Source organism: Lissotriton vulgaris, chromosome 7, assembly GCF_964263255.1.
Source record: "Lissotriton vulgaris chromosome 7, aLisVul1.2, whole genome shotgun sequence".
NCBI classification, from domain to species: Eukaryota; Metazoa; Chordata; class Amphibia; order Caudata; family Salamandridae; genus Lissotriton; species Lissotriton vulgaris.
In genome coordinates, this window is record NC_141695.1 from 484,976,698 (window position 1) to 484,993,260 (window position 16,563).

The following is a 16,563-nucleotide window of genomic DNA, read 5'->3' on the forward strand; positions in this document are numbered from 1 at the left end:
GTAGCCTGGATAAATAAACATATTTCCCATTGTTCATGCCTGCTTTAAATAGGCTTTAGTTCTTTACGCAAAGCTTGGTCAGGCCATCTTAGTGGATTGGGCTTTGTATCAAAATGTATGGGTGAATGACCAAGCCCAGGGACACCACCTTGACCCAAAGTGAAGGAAAGCAGTACAGAATGTTATTTGTATTGACAAAAATTAACCTTTGTAGCTCAATACACCTCCTTCACTCCATAGTCAATGCCATGCATTGCTGTACACTGCTTTGCATCAATTTGGCTCAGTTTGAGATCGTGCAAATGTGTTACTAAATTTAGCGCCAATTTGTATATCACTCACAGATGTGTTTGCCTGCTATAACATTAACTATCACTCTAAAGACAGAACTCTATTGTATTTTAAATACAAATCAAACCCTATACTGGACAAGGATAAGTTCACAAGTAGTTCTACTCCAATACACAGCAGCCTAAAAGGAGCCAGTAGGGGCTGCTACCAACCAGGGGTGGTGGGGCATGGTGGGATAGGAGGAACGAGGAAGGGAGAATAATAAAAAATAGAACACTTACCTCTTTACTGCGGACAGCCCGCCACAGCCTCTTCTTTCTCTTTCCTCATCTTGACAGGAAGTACACAGACTCCCAGAATCCCATGACCAATCACAACGCTTCCTAAGTAGCATTGTGATTGGTCTGAGAATTGTGGATTGGCAGTCAGACAGGGGCTGGCAGGCTTTGCATATTCTCCACCAAGGCTGTAATGCAGCCTGGGTGGATAACATGCACACTTTGTTGGCGCTTCGGCCAGCCCAAGACGGCTGGCTAAAGTGTCATGCCCTCTTTTGATGCTGCCACCACTTCTCCCCCTGTGACGCAAGGAGCCCCGCTCACCTGGCTTTAGCTGCAAGCTGAATACAAAAAACTAAATGATAATAATGAATGTGCATTCTTGAACAACCTGGCTGCCTGCAATGGTCTTGTGAAGTTTAGCCAACTCTACCAAAAACTAACTCTCACCCAATCTACAACAGTCACCTAATTCCCCCTTGTTGTCTTTCATAGACAATACCTTTCTTTCTGTTTCTTTTGCATAGCTAATTCTCTTCCCCTCCAATTATCATTTAATGATACCGCACATACCTGTTCGATTCATCCATTGATTACGGAATCAATCTGTTGAGATGTTGTACGTGTACTATTCAAAAAGAGTCTTTACTGTGATTTAATGGGGCAACATTCTTTTTTAACACTCTTCCTTATATTTCTCTTTTCCAATCTAAACCACCAGATATGGCCAATTGAATCCCTTGAATTTGTGGTTCAACCTCTCATACTATTTTCTCAGGGTGACATACAGTGCTTTTGCTGTGTAGGATGCCACATTTTTTTCCATTTGGGTAGAACGAAACTTTACTCAGTTGTCTGTTATTTTTTGCCTGAAATTCATCTCTCCAAAAAAATACTCTATAGGAACTTAATGACACACTAAGTACTGATGTCACCTACCAATTGCACCACCTGGAGAATAAATCTTCTAATATGAACACCTGGGATGTAGTAATCTACCCTTTTAAAAGAACAACCACATCTAAAGCAACATCTTCCTGAGGAACGCTGGACAACACTCTCCATTAAATGGGAGGAGAGGGTGTTTGGCACTCTGGTAGCTCTCCCAACATTCTCTCATACCCTTTTTGACTTCGAAGTCTAAACCAGGCCACAAAACATCCAACCGTAGTTTCCTTCTTTTATATTTACTACTCCTAAGCCTGTGTGAAAAGTTTACTGCCACTTGGACTAGGCATTTTTAACCACTTGCCAAGCCTTAAACTCACTTTGTATTACACATAAGTCACCCCTAAGATAGGCCCTAGGTAGCCCACAGGACAAGCCAGAGAAGAAGCTGGAAATTCCTGATCGGTAGTATGATCTGATTCTGAATTCCAATGTGGATTCGGGACTGCCTGCAGATGGGGCCAACAACTTTCAAGGAGAAGTATTGGTTCCCTTACCAGGGATCAGTGTATCCTACAGGAACCTGTCCCCAGAAAAGCTGGCAGAGCTGGCAGACAGGAGGGAGGAAAGAAAGCTAAAGTTGGAGCTTGCCAAGTGGAGCTGGCTCGAGAAGAAAGGAGGCTGGCCATGAAGGGGAGGAATCTGACTAATCCTGGCCCTGGCATTGTGCTCCTCCCAGACTTTGCAATATAGCAAAACATCATCCTGATAAAATCTAACACCTTCTGTGCCACATAGCATCGATGTTGTGTTTCCTTGGAATACTGATCCCACCACAATAAACACAAAAGACATTCTCATAAATTAAAATTAACCCATGGTGTAATTAATACTGGTAAATTCTTTGTTTTATAATGTGGCTAATCCAACAACACACAAAGACTAAATCTAAGGACTTCAGAATGTAATCCTCGCAAACAATGGCAATAACTTGGCATTTGGGAGACAGAGGAAATTTTTCTTTTGCAACATTCTTGTTGAGTGCACATGTATCTACCCACAGTGTTATTTCGCTGGATGTGTTTTCATCATGATGATCAGTGCAGCCACAATACTATTTTCACTAGGTCATGGACACCAACAGATCGCCTTATTAATTTGAAAATTGCCTCCTTTTTTCAACATGATTTAATGAATGGATGAATTTAGGAAATGGTCTTGGAAATAAGCCTTGAATAGCTAAACAGTTCTCACCTATTTCCTGCAGTTCGGCCCGTGTAACAGAGCGGCAGTCCAGATAAACTCCTAGTTCTTTCTTGACCTGGATGGTGAACTCTGCTCCGTTCACTGAGTTTGTAGTGTTTTCCACACTCTGTGCTCTGTGGAGCATGTACAGTTTTTTCCACGCTCTCGCTTGGTAACATTAGGTTGTCGAGTGCGTTTAAAAAAATCCAATGCTAGACCACCTCCCAGTGAGATTTCTCAATGCAGGTGGTCGCAGGTGGTTGCGATCACTCGGATTGGAAAACCTTCTGTTCGCGTTGAGGAAGCTGCGGCTCGAGTAGAATGTGTACTCGAATGGTAGAAAGAAGCAACGTCCTCTTGCGCTGCGCATGGTGCCGTTCATGCAGATATTCCAACGTGGGACAAACATAGGCGCTAAAAATCAGTGCAAATGATGCGATCTAAGGCACTCAGGCGCTTGCAGAACTCCGCATAGCGCAGCTGTGTTTTTTGGTACACGGAACTCTGGGAACTCCACCCAGGCCCAATTCTTTCTGGTGATGCCACCCTATGATATAATCTTCTTTCACTGATACAGAAACATACCTTATTATCACTTTCCCTTAGGCTTGGAAAAATGAAGACATACTGATTGCTTGACCGACATTGCCTCCTGCTGATGTCAGTCCTATCCAATGTATCTCTTTTTAAAAAAAATGCAAGTATTAAATACCTCCTTCAAGAAAATGGTTACGTAAGAGTAGGAATTAAAGATCATCAGGTTCTCTTTCAACCCCCACTACTTCTGAGAGATTATTATTATCATTACACATCAGCTGCACAACCTCTTTGATTGATTGATTGATTGATAAACATTTATAACGCACAAAAACAATAACCCGCAGGTATCAAGGCGCCTAACAATACGATCAGAAATTGAAGCACAAATCCTTACATATAGGCTTGCCGAAAGAGGCGAGTTTTGAGGGCACTGCGTAATTTCTGTAGGGAGGGTAGGGATCTAAGGTCCAGAGGAAGATCATTCCACCACCTGGGGGCCAAAGTGGAGAAGGCCCTACCACCCCATTTAGCTCTTCATATGCGAGGAGCTGTCAGAAGCGATTTCCCGGAGGAACGCAAGTTCCTTCCAGGAGTGTAGTGAGAGATGATGGAACCAACTCCTGTGTTGCTGTTTTTTGCAATGGCTCTGTACGTCATGCATAAAACTTTAAACCGTATTCGATGTTCTACCGGTAGCCAATGCAGCGTTTTCCTGGCCGCCGTGGCCGACGAGCGTCTGGGAATATCCAGAACAAATCTGGCTGTGGCATTTTGAACTACCTGCAAGCGCTGCAGGAGGCTCCTGTTTAGCCCCGCATACAGCGCATTACAGTAGTCCAAGCATGACCCAATGAGTGCGACAGCTATTTGTTTTCTGGACTGCAAGGAAAGGTATTTCCTAATCCTTCGCAGAGTGTGGATCAGGCCCCAGCAGGTGGAGATGGCTCTACTCACCTGACTGCCCATGTCAAGGGCTGGGTCTATCATCACCCTGAGATTCTTAGCAGATGTTGTGGGGTAAGGGCACATTCCCAGCGAGTCAGGCCACCAATTGGCTGACCAGATGTTTTCTTTCCCTCCAAACACCATCACCTCAGTCTTCTCCCCATTCAGTTTAAGAGAGTTCTGAATCATCCAATGACCAACCGCCTCCATACAAGATCTAAAGTTGGAGGCGGTTTGCACATCTGAATGGGAGAGAGAGATGAGTATTTGGGTGTTGTCTGCGTAAGAGACTGCCTCCATCCCAAAAGTTCTTATTAATCTGGCTAGTGGGGTCACATAGATGTTGAATACGGTCGGGCTAAGCGCCGACCCTTGGGGGACCCCACATAGCACAGGTCGGGATGGAGATAGAAACTCCCCCAGCTTGACTCTTTGTTCCCTCCCATCAAGGAAAGAAGTCAAAAGATCTAGGGCTGCGTCCTTCACCCCCACATCCCTCAGGCGCGATGTAAGTACTGAGGGGGAGAGGGTATCGAAGGCAGCAGTTAGATCTAGTAGGACCAGGAGGGTGGTCTGGCCCCCATCCACTGTCGTGCGGATCTTATCGAGCACGATGGTGAGGGCTGACTCGGTGCTGTGTTCCCTCCTGAATCCATGCTGGGAGGAGTCCAAGCAGCCCGAGCTCTCCAAAAAGACAGCAAGATGCTTGTTAAGATGTGCCTCAAGCATCTTCGCTGGAGCCGGAAGCAGCGAGATAGGACGGAAGTTTATTAGGACCTCCGGATCGAGAGAGGCCTTCTTTAACAGGGGTTTCACTACCGCCTTCTTCCACTCCAGAGGGAAGATGCCATCTCTGATGGCTAAATTCATTATTTCTAACAGCGGTGGTAAGAGGGTCTCCCTACACTGCTTAATGATTTTCAGTGGGCAGGTATCCAGGGGAGAACCAGACGTGGTCTTGTTGAGCAAGATCTCCAGATCATGCAAGGCCAGAGGGGGAAAGGAATCCAGGGTGCACAATGGAGAGTTGTCAGTAGTGGTCGAATTCATCTCAACCCGAGCAGTGGGCTCACTGATACAAACTCTTTGTTCCTCAAGAGCCAAGTGGATATCCTGTATTTTAGTATGGAAAAAGGAGGCAATCCTATCACATAGGTCTTGAGATGGAATAACAGGATCAGGGGTTTGCAGGTTGACTAGAGAGTCAACGATTTTAAATAGCTCCTTCGGCGAGGAGAGCGAGGTTGTCAGGGCTACATAGTAGTCTTGTTTGGCCTGCACAATCTCAGCTTTATATTTCCTGACAAGGAGTTTATGGGCTTCCTTGTTCTTAAGGTCCCAGCTAGCGTGCCAGAGCCTCTCCTTCCTCCTCACTTCTTGCCTAAGGAGTCTTAGAGAATCAGAGAACCATGGGGCAGATGGTCTCTTTCTGGCTCGGCGGCGGGTCTGTACTGGGGCCAATTCATTCAGGGCCTCCGTAGTAACCTGTTCGAAATGGCCAACTGCGGACTGTACGCTGTCCAAGCCTATCATGGAGAGGCTAGCAGCCCAGGGAGCAAAGGAATCACTGCTGACATTTCTAAAATTTCTAGCAGTTTCCTTTACGTGATTCCCTTTTTTACAAACATCAACCCTATGATATTCCAAGACAAATGGGACCGCAAGGTGATCAGACCAAGATAGATACACCGGATCCTTGATGGTCAAGCGGGGGTCATTGGAGAAAATGCCTTCTAATGTGTGGCTTGCACAATGAGTGGCATTCTTTTCTTATGAACAACTGTTTCCCATACATACAACTCCAACAAAACTTAATTTAATGATCTTTTCTTCTGCACCCAATGAAAACCTCTTGATTGTGGGGCATTCCTTATTGTTTACCACGTGGTCAAGTCTTCATCGTGTAAAGCACAGCCCTTTGAATTTACATTCTTTGTTCAGTCCACCCTCCATCTTCCATCCACCCTCTGATTCAAGATAATTTATAGCAGCCACACTTAACAACTTAACTCGTTGATGATCAATAAAACACAAACCAGAGATTTACAAGAAAAATATATTTCTTACAACATCATGTAAGAGCAATAACGCAATGGAGAATCGAGAATACAATATGTGTAAAGCTATATTAAGTAAGTAACACACTAAAGCTTATTTTGAACTTTTATAGGGATAATTAAATAATAGGAGAAATAAAGACACACAAAAAATGGAAAGAAAAAGAAATAGTGAAGACCAGGTAGAAATATCTATAACAAACATTTTTAAGACTGAATAATATCAGTAATAAAAGATATAAAGAAATAAGTAAATAACCCAGCAAATAGTGCATGAGTAGATAGACAGTAGGTGTTTGAGGCAGTTTAAAATTCTCTGATGTGACAAATGATACATGCAAAGGTTTTTACAAACAGTGTTTAAATAGGTTGTTACTGGGTACCAACATGTATCTCTATGTGTTGTATAAGTTTACGAACACACGAACGCTCTGTCCAATCGATCATGATTACAAAAGGTATACCAGCATTTTTTGAAAGAAGTATTTGAAGAACACTTCCGATTAATGATTCTTTGTTGAAAAGCAATATCTAATTACAGGTCTATCATCCTATTGTGTAATAAGGTTGAAAAAGCCTCTATAATAAAGGTTGAGTCATTACAGTCAACAAGGCTCCCAGGAAATACATTAGTGATACTAAAAAAAGATGAGGTATAAAAATCACTCTGATTTCATTCCATACTTTGTGCCAAAAGCCATTACTGTTGGAATTCAGCATTTACTGCTCACCTGCTAATTGAAGCTGTGTCCTGCTTCTTCCCACCTCTTTTTTCAGCAGCATTCTGACTCGACATTAGCATCATTGGACAGCAATGGGACTCGTAATAGGCCCTCCTATGATTTACACCACTGGATACTTGTATACCAACGAGTTTGGATTAGCTCATATACATGGAACTGGTGATTGCTGATCCCAAAAGCGACACTATTGGATATAAAACCAACCCTGATTGGTTTGCATAGCTGCCCATTTGTGAACATCTTTCACCACTGATCTTCCTAGTTTTGTAAGATGCAGAAATCCATTTATCTTACAGACTTTCTAGCTGAACTAAGCATTCAAAAAATGTAATGGAAATAATGGTTAAAACCTCTTGACATCTATTAAATTATGATTGATGAGGCAAAGTTTAAACCTGTTAGTAATTTGGCTCTTCTTTATAAATGTGTGTGTTCAAAAGGACAAAGCATTTTGTTCATTTGCCACCTACAATTCAATCATCTGAAATGGATTGTGATATTTCTGTAGAAGCTGTTCAAAGACTGCAAATTCATTTTAAAGATGACACAAGTATAGTTATTGAAAGGCACAGATATTTCACATGCTATCAATTACAACATGACACCACTGACATAAAAACCCAGGAAAGATGAATGTGTTGCAGGAATCCCCGCTTTGAGGAGACTTTGGCTATCACCAGAGCCATTGAAAGATCACTTTTGGCATTTAAGGAACTGTGTGACTTAAGAAAACATTTGCCATGGAACACGTTGATACCGTCATGTTAAAAGTCAAATTGTGTACTGATAGTAAAAGCCTGACAGATCTGTCACAAACGCTTGCTCCAGATGTGAACTCAACACACATATGGCAAATTGTAAAAGGGTCTGTCTTTGGGCAAATCTTGTGTATAGTGCAATGTCAAAGAGCACTTTATTAGTGTCTGCAAAACCATTCAGAAATTAGCATTGGTCACAGATGCCAATTCAACAAATAGATGTGAGGAAAATGCTAGTCAGGAGGAGGCAAGTGTTGCTTTGTCTACCACGATTGTGAAGACTTCACAGTATCCAACTAGAGATGAAAATAAATCTGTATCATTCAAATTGGAGATGTTGAGGTCACAGTGAATTCTGGATTTTCCCTTATGTTTGTGACTGATGGGTTTTTCTGGAAGGAATGGAGTCCAGTTGAGCTATTGCCCCCAGCCATTCGTACTGATGCATTTGGTGGGCATAGTATAGACATGTTTGGATACTTCCATGGGAGTGTCTCATACCAGGATATTTCAATTTGTACAAAGGTTTATGTTGCTTAGAGGGGTTCTAATATTTTGGCCTGGAAGGATCAAGGACAATTTGGCATGGTACTAGACCTAGTACTGTGTGTCCAATTTCTCTGTTGGAGACTCCAACTCAATCCAAATTGCTTCACCAGTTGTTTGAGGAGTACAAATCATTATTGAAGATAGATTAGGATCATAAAATCATAGTAAAACAAGGGGCCATTCCTGTTACACCAAAGTTTGAAAGGTTCCATTTAGTATAGGAGTCAGTTGGTTCACTATTTGAATCAGCTGTGCGGAGAAAAGGTCATAGAACCAACAGACTTTTCTCAACAGATCTGTCCCATTATGGTGGTAAAGAAAACAACTGGTGACACAATGCTTTGTGCTGATCTCAGGTCTTTGAGCAGAACCATTTTAGTTAAATGTTTTTCCATGCCTAAGACTTGTCAAATGTCATCTCAGTTAGGAGGGGATGAAGGTGTTTTCCCCTTGATTTGAGAGCTTTGTATCATCAGCTAGAATTGGCTGAAGACTCTTGATCATAGATAGCATTCAACACTTCGTGTGGTGCATTCAGATTTGCATGTATGCCATTTGACCTAGCCAAAGTGTCTTTCAAAAATTGATGTTCAAACTGTTTAGAAATTTTAAAAATGTATAGGATACCAAGATGATATCTTGTTTTTGTCTGACTCAATGGAGGATCATTTCCGAGTGTTGGGTAGTATGCTTGATATCTTGGAACACAATGGATTCACATTAATGAAGGATAGGTATAGGTTTATGGATGAGAACATTTAATATTTGGGTTATTACCTTTCTGGAGAGGAGGTTAAACTTAAAGTTGATTTAGTAGATATAATCAAAAGTAGTCCTGTGCCTGGTGATATGGATCAAATAGTTTTTCTTAAGTCTGTGCTAGTATGACTCACGTTTTATAGTCAATTTTGCTTAGCTAATTGAACCATTAAGGCAACTCTTACATAACAGAGTTCAGTATGTTTGGTGACCTGAGAATGTGCAGCATTTGAAAATTAGAAGGATTTTATTGTTAGAACTACAGCTCTTAGGGCCATATGTATCAAGGCAAAATGGGTTCGCAAACGCCGAAATTCGCTAAATGGTATGCATGAAACATTTTTGTTGCAAAATAAGGAATCGCTAAATTTGCCATTCCTTATTTTGCGATTGAATTTAAGGAATCGCAAATTTTGCGATTCCTTAAATGCAATGTATCAAGGAAAAAAACATTCCAAAATGCCATTAAGGAATCGCAAATTACCACCAACTTGTAGTCGGTGGTAAGTTGCGAATTCTTTCAAAAAAGCATTATTTTAAAAATCAAAAGGTGCCATGTGACGCTCATACATGCCCTTAGGGCATGTATGTGCGCCATATGCGCACACATCTCATTTTCAGGGGTGCAGCAGGGTGTTCTTGAGACACCCCTGCACCCTTGAAAATATTCACAATTTGCGATTAGCAAATTGCGATTCACAATTTCCTTTTCATTCCTATGGGCCTCCTGGCCCCTAGAAATTATTGGGAAATTATTTCTTAATTGCGATTAGCAATTTGCTAATCGCAATTATGGAATTTTAAGGAATCGCTAAAAAGAAGCGATTTTCTACATATCTACCATTTTGCGATTTCTAAATAGCGATTCCTTAAAAATCGCTATTTAGGAATCGCAAAACGGAATGTTGATACATATGGCCCTTAGTACATTCAGGGATGTTATAGGGCCTATTTTAACTGTTGATACTAGTGGAGTTAGGTGAGGAGCAGTTCTTATGCACTATTTTGAAGGGAAGGAGTGTACTATAACATTTGCTTCCAAATTTCTTTCTGCAGCTGAACGTAACTTCAGCACCCTAGAGAGAAAAGCGTTGACTTGCGTTTTGGGCTACAAAACATTTCTTTCATTTTTAATGGGGTAAAGACATTAATTTTGATAACTAGCCATTTCTTTCCTTGTTTGAGAAAAGTTTAAATCAGGCATGTCCTAGGATGGTAAGGTTGTTAGCTAAGATGTATGAATATAATTCTGAAGTCAAGCACATTCCTGGAGGGAAAAATACCGGAGGGGATTTTTTTTCTATATGTCCTTTGAGTGAACAAGCAAGAAACCTTGGTCTAGAAGACATGGAGTGTGTTGTAGGGTTGGTTGAGGGACTTATTGTTGTGGATGATGCTATTAGCTTGCAGAAAAGGAAACTGTTTGCACAACAGGATAGATGTCAAGTAGCATGGAAAAACTTTATTGTCACAGGATGACCTAATTGTGCAGGTTTTTCTACCTATACCTATTTTCCAAATCCTTTTACTGCCTCTTCAACAAAGCTACCTCCTTTTCCAATAAAATGAATTTCAGTATGCCATCTCGAATATCACTGAATTTCTGTTCCATTCAGAAACCTTTCTTTCAGTGAGGGACCATTTATCATCTAGACTCTGGATAGGCTTATTAGTTTCTTCCACAAAAGTATATAGCGCTCTGAATTTTCACAAGAGAGAGTTCCATGGGAATGGTGAGGATGGTGTGTCCGGTGAGGGAGGGTCATGTTTAAGTCATTTGGTTGCAGAAGTAGTTTAAGGCTTTAAAGATAAAGAAGAGGTTGCAACAGGTTTTGCAAAAGCAGAAGGTAACTTTTCACAAGGAATTGAAGCAGTTGCCATTGAAGACATGGAAGATGTCGTTCATGAGGGCACAGATGAGGATGAGGGAGATTTATGTTTTACTTTCTTTATCCGTCCCAGGCAGTGACCGTTAGAAATGGCATTGAGAAAAATAATAATCAAAATATGCACTCAGTGGTAAAGCCCAGACGTATTTGTGTAACATGAAGTAATTCACATAAAAACATCTGAAATATCCAATTGAAATGTAAAACTTTAAGTCACAGAAGATGAAAAAAGAAGCCGGTGTTGCTAAAATAAGGGTTTATTGTAGGTCACTTGAGAGGAATCCTCAATGTGCTCAGTATGGTAAATGGAATAAAAAATTGCTGCTGGACTGGTGCTTGCCTCAGGAGTGGACATCGCCACATGCAGACCATGGTGCAGGTAGTACTGGTGAGTGAATCAAGGATGCCGTGTCACCTTTGCATTGTCCTCTCTGTTTGGCTTGATAAAATCGACCCCCCAGAGCTGAATATCAGCACCAGTATTTTTGGAACTATGTGGTGACATCCACTTTATTCATCATCTCTGAATTGTTCTGTCTGTTAATCGTTTCAAGATGTGTCTGTCACCATGTACACATGAGAGACAATATGGAGATACATTTTCTAAGTCAACTTGTGTCACCTACAATCTTTCTATAAATAATGCTGTTGTTTATTATCACATGCATTTGCATTGCTGTCACTGAGTATATTTGGCAATAGGCTACTCTTTCGTCAACCAAATCCCTACACCCAGCATTTAATATAATTTCAAGCTTGTGCTTACTGATAATGGTGATCCCTCTGTCCCTCTGTCTGTACACTCCTGTTGTTCTTCACAACTTGATCACAACATCAGAAATCTGCTCAAATGTGTCACTTTGCTACCAGCAAACAATTCAGGATAATTTTACAGGGACACACCTGAAAGCACACCATAGAGATGCTTCATCAAGTCTCTACCTGCACTTCTCATGCCCCAGCTGTTGTGCCCAGTGGTGACACTCTAGAGACCCAACACTATGATGTTGCTGGTGTGCTGAAATGCAAAGCTTAGTGTGCATGTCAATGTTACCCTTGAAATCAACAGGCCTCAGTTTGGTGATTCGTAGCCTAATGAACTGCCAGGTACATTCAGTGGAGAAGTGTGGCTCACTGGTTAGAGGAGGCAGACCTGGAAGCAGTGGTCAGCCCGGGACCAGGGTTCAATTCCTGGCTCGGCGGGTCTTGAGTCCTAAAAATGTCCATGGACTCGACAATTCTCGCTCCGGTGACTACTCGGTTCACACTCTGCGACTCTGGGCAATAGCTTGCTTAATCTCCACAACGGCCCCTCGCGGCGGGATGCCTGGCTTTCACCTTGCGGATACCCTGCCGGGGTTATCTCACAGGGGAATACCAGGACGGATTCCCTAAGCAAGCGCTTAGAAACCGCTCGGTGCTTTGCGCTATATAAATTCCTGTACATTTACATTCCAAATGCGTATCTTGCCATAGGCAACTCTGTCTTTGAAATGAGACATTTTCGTCAACTACACACTAAACAGGGTGTACTCTCTACACCAACAAACATATATATCCGTCAAACTGAATTGTGATCTCAACTTGTAGGTCATATGGATTTTTAATAAAAGATGAACTTTTCTGAGAATTATGGTGCAATAATGAGGGGAAACATTCTTTACCACGCGGATTTTACTCCGCAAGGCTTTAACAACGCATCCATTACAACGCAAGTCGTAACCACGACTTGCGCTGGAGGGCGCTAGAGGATTAAGAATAGTATATTTACTATTCCAACACCTTCCCTAGTGTCCACGGGGACTGGTGTTAGAATAGTAAATTATACTATTCTCAATCCGCGCCCCCAACGCAAGTCGTGGTAACGACTTGCGTTGTAAGGGACACGTTGCTAAAGCATGCGTTGTGACGGTACGCGTCGTACCGTCATACATCCAATAATGAGGGTTCTAGTATGTAGGATAATATCACATTGGAGTATGCTCGTTTTCTTTGATATTGATGCTTTTCAATGGATGTTTATTGGTCATTAGTGTGTCTAAATATTTGTTTACTCTTCACACAAATACATGCAAGCATTAACTGTTAAATTTGGTTTATGTGGGGGTAATGCTATAAATCATTAATCATAAAATATATGCACTAAATCCTATATTGTATGTTTTCCACAGAAGACTTCATTGTACCAGGAACTACATTCACATGAATCTGTTTGCTTCGTTTATTATGCGAGCAATATCAATACTTGCAAAAGATTTTGTATTTCAAAATGCTTATTCGAAGCGACCAAATGATGAAATGGGATGGATTTTATACTTCAATGCAGAGGTAATTTCTTAACAAAGTAAAATAAAATCATATTAAAATTTCAAGGAGCATTCAGAATGTTTGAGCATGCTTCTTTTACCTCTTTTCCAATGTCTTTGAACTTGTTAAGATATATTGTTGAATAAGTCAATATTATGAACGATATTTGAAAAGCTTTTGTGAACATGTCCTAAAATGCAATAACAAACAAAGGCTTCGCTATTTGCATTAATTGAAAAAAGTAATTTGTTTAAGGATAGTGGAAGCCTATTGCCAAAAATATTACTCTATCTACTAATTTAATGTTTGCTGGTAAGGTCCTGCAATTTCTCTACAATGTACTTAAATGCCGAAGAAAATGCACAAGCTCGGTCAATCAATTTCTCAAGAAGTCTAAGGAGTTCCATAGACCACCCAACTCTAAACCAAGCTCTAACTATTGCCAGAAGTGGTGTCCACTTTAAAGGGAATTATCGCATTGGTGAACTGAACATCTATGATTCCAAATCTCTGCTGTTCTCTAGTGCTCCATGCCGGGGATGACGTGCACACAAATGGCATGATTCCTTGTAGTCATCTACTTCTGAGATGAACATTGCTATATCTAGGATGGCTGGTGATCATCAATCTACTCATTCTTCTATAAAGGTTTGGGAGAGACTGAAACCTCAAAAACCAACATATACACACTCACTCTAAAAAATGACATCACATGCTGGTGAAATTGCTGTTGCAGTATGCATTGGTGATTCTCAAATTATGTGTGTAACTGTTCAGTCATCAACTGCATTAGAAACATGCGTCATAGCTAGGTTTTCTTCAGAAACTTCTGAAGCTTTGAGTCAATAATAATAGCAGTGCAAAATATCTCTAAAACCATTTTAGAAAAAATATAATTACAAGTATGGAAAAAAAACCTGTGAGCAGGCAAATATCCTGCCACGGTATGTGTTAAACCATAGCTAGGCTTTACTGTTTTTGATTTCATTCTGTCATGAACTCCAGTGGATTCTCCTACATTTATTCCAGCGTTTTCAAAGCTTGTAAAAATTTATGGTTACTAGTGTTCACACTTTTTAGGTGCTAAACAATTTCATGGGTATGGAGTTTCTCTGGTGCATATAGAAAATATTTAACATCTAAATGTTATTTCTCATTTTCTTTTTTGCTGCATATTTCTCAAAATTCAACTCAATTAAAATAGAAGTCAACTTCTGTTTTACATGCAATTCTTCTTTGTAGATTAAATCATCGCTTTAAAGTTTGGTGGAAGTTGCTATTTTACTCACCACCATCTTATGTGCAAAATCAGTAATATTTATCCTAAACACTTGGCTTGTTTGTAAAACAAATGTTACTACATGTGTGAAAGCAGCTCACACAAATTAAACCTGAGGTAGATACTAACTGGACATTTCTTGCTGTTGTTGGGCAAATCCTACCAGTTCTTAACTTTGTACCCACTATCAGACATTCTTCTGAAATTTTTGTTTCACCAGTTAGATTTCTACCTGTCAAGGCGACCTGGAAAGAGGTACTGAGACTGAAAGGTAGAAGCTTTACAATTACGTCCTGGAGAACGTGGTCCATGTACTCAACATTTCCCCAGGCTTTCTAAGATTGAGAAAGAGTTTTGTTTCCTATGTTTACACAAAAAGTGGTGGAAGTCTCATCCGCTTTATTAAGAATGCATTGATGACAACGGCACTACACTTTTGGCAGATGTCCCACTCTGCTTAACTTAATTACCCACTCAATCCTAATAAGAAGTGTTACTATTGTAGTAATGGTTATATTTCCTAGAGCAATTAAATAAATATTACTTACTGCAACATATCAGTTACACCTTCTAAATAAAACCTAAACATTCATTCCACTAGAGCTTTTTCACCTGTAATTCAAAATGTTGTGCATTTACATATTGATGTTAAAATGACCTGATGAATGATTCACCTAAAACGTCCATCTAGCCTTTACAATTAGCTTTCCTGAAGCGTTCGGCACATTGTGGTCAGAGCTAAAAAAAAAATTATTGCCAAGTTTGTTCTATCTCATCCGGAATCAAGTTTACACTGTTAAATTTAGGGACAAGCAACCTGTCTCACACTAGCAAAATTTTTACAAGGATCTCCACAGAGTCGGCGGAGAGTGGGGTCACAAAGAAAAGGAACATTAGTAAGAGCTGCGCACCGCTTGTGAAGCGTCTGACTGTTGGTGCTCCGCACCGTTTGCAAAGCGTCTGACTGTTGGTGCTATAATAGTTGGTTAACTCACCCAAACATTCTAGCTTGTCTTTCCTTCGCAGTGGTTTACTGTTCATGTGTTGGCCATATTTTGATGAGGGACAGTGAATATTGAGGAAAGAGAAGTGTGCCTGTTTTTAGTTGTCTTTGCATGCTGGGGGTATTCCTTTCCTAGGTTACATTTTTCCCCTTATGGTGCAGACCTTGGTCAAAACTCCTGGTCCACTATGGCAGCAGCAAGCATGAACCAACCCCCGCCCTTACTAAATGACATAGGGGAACCCGAGATAAGCTGGAAGGAATGGGTGAAGCTTTTTGAGTCCTACCTTATAGCAATTGGGGGACAAAGGTTCAACTCTGTAAGGAAACAACATATCCTACTCCATAATCTGGGTGTTCAAGGGCGTAAAGTATATGAAAACCCACCCCTACCAGAGAGGGATGAGAATGCTGTGGGGGAAGTTGATGTGTTTGTGCAGACCATGGAAAAGTTAGAGAAACATTTTGGGGATAGAATCAACGTGGTCCTGGAGCGCCATAAATTCTTTAAAAGATGTCAAGGGAAACAGGAGTCAGTACAGAATTATATCGCAGTTTTGTGGGGACTGACACAGCTATGTGAGTTTGGGGATCTCACAGATTCCCTAATAAGAGATCAATTGGTGAGGTGCACCAATAATCCACGCATCCAGGAGAAACTATTAGCTAAGAATCCAGGGCTAAAAGAAGCTATTGAAATAGCCAAGTCAGTGGAACACACAGCAAGGTGTGTTAAAGAAATGAAACCAGAAGGGGAGGTAGTGGCTACCATAAGAGGAGAGATTAGATGTGTACAAGATGAGGTTTAAAGAAAATACCAGTACCAAGGTAGAGCACAGAGAGAAGGGTCCTAAGTGTTACCGATGTGGCAGTAACAACCATTTTGCCACCTATTCCAATGCCCAGCCAGGTATGTCACTTGTAAGAAATGCAATAGGAGGGGGCATTTTGCCAGAGTGTGCCGTGATGGAGAGTTACACTCAAGAGATAACGAAAGAGGTACTGAGAGGGGTGCTAATAAAGAAGTAAAAT

General features: G+C 40.9%; 1 protein-coding gene across 1 annotated transcript in view; it reads left to right on the forward strand.

Moving 5' to 3' along the window:
- GLP2R (glucagon like peptide 2 receptor) overlaps nucleotides 1-16,563 on the forward strand; it is a 921,875-nt gene that overhangs the window by 733,890 nt on the left and 171,422 nt on the right. Inside the window, exon 6 of the mRNA XM_086930546.1 lies at nucleotides 13,114-13,270. Within this exon, the coding sequence (XP_086786672.1) occupies nucleotides 13,114-13,270 (157 nt within the window). The remainder of the gene's footprint in view (nucleotides 1-13,113; nucleotides 13,271-16,563) is intronic.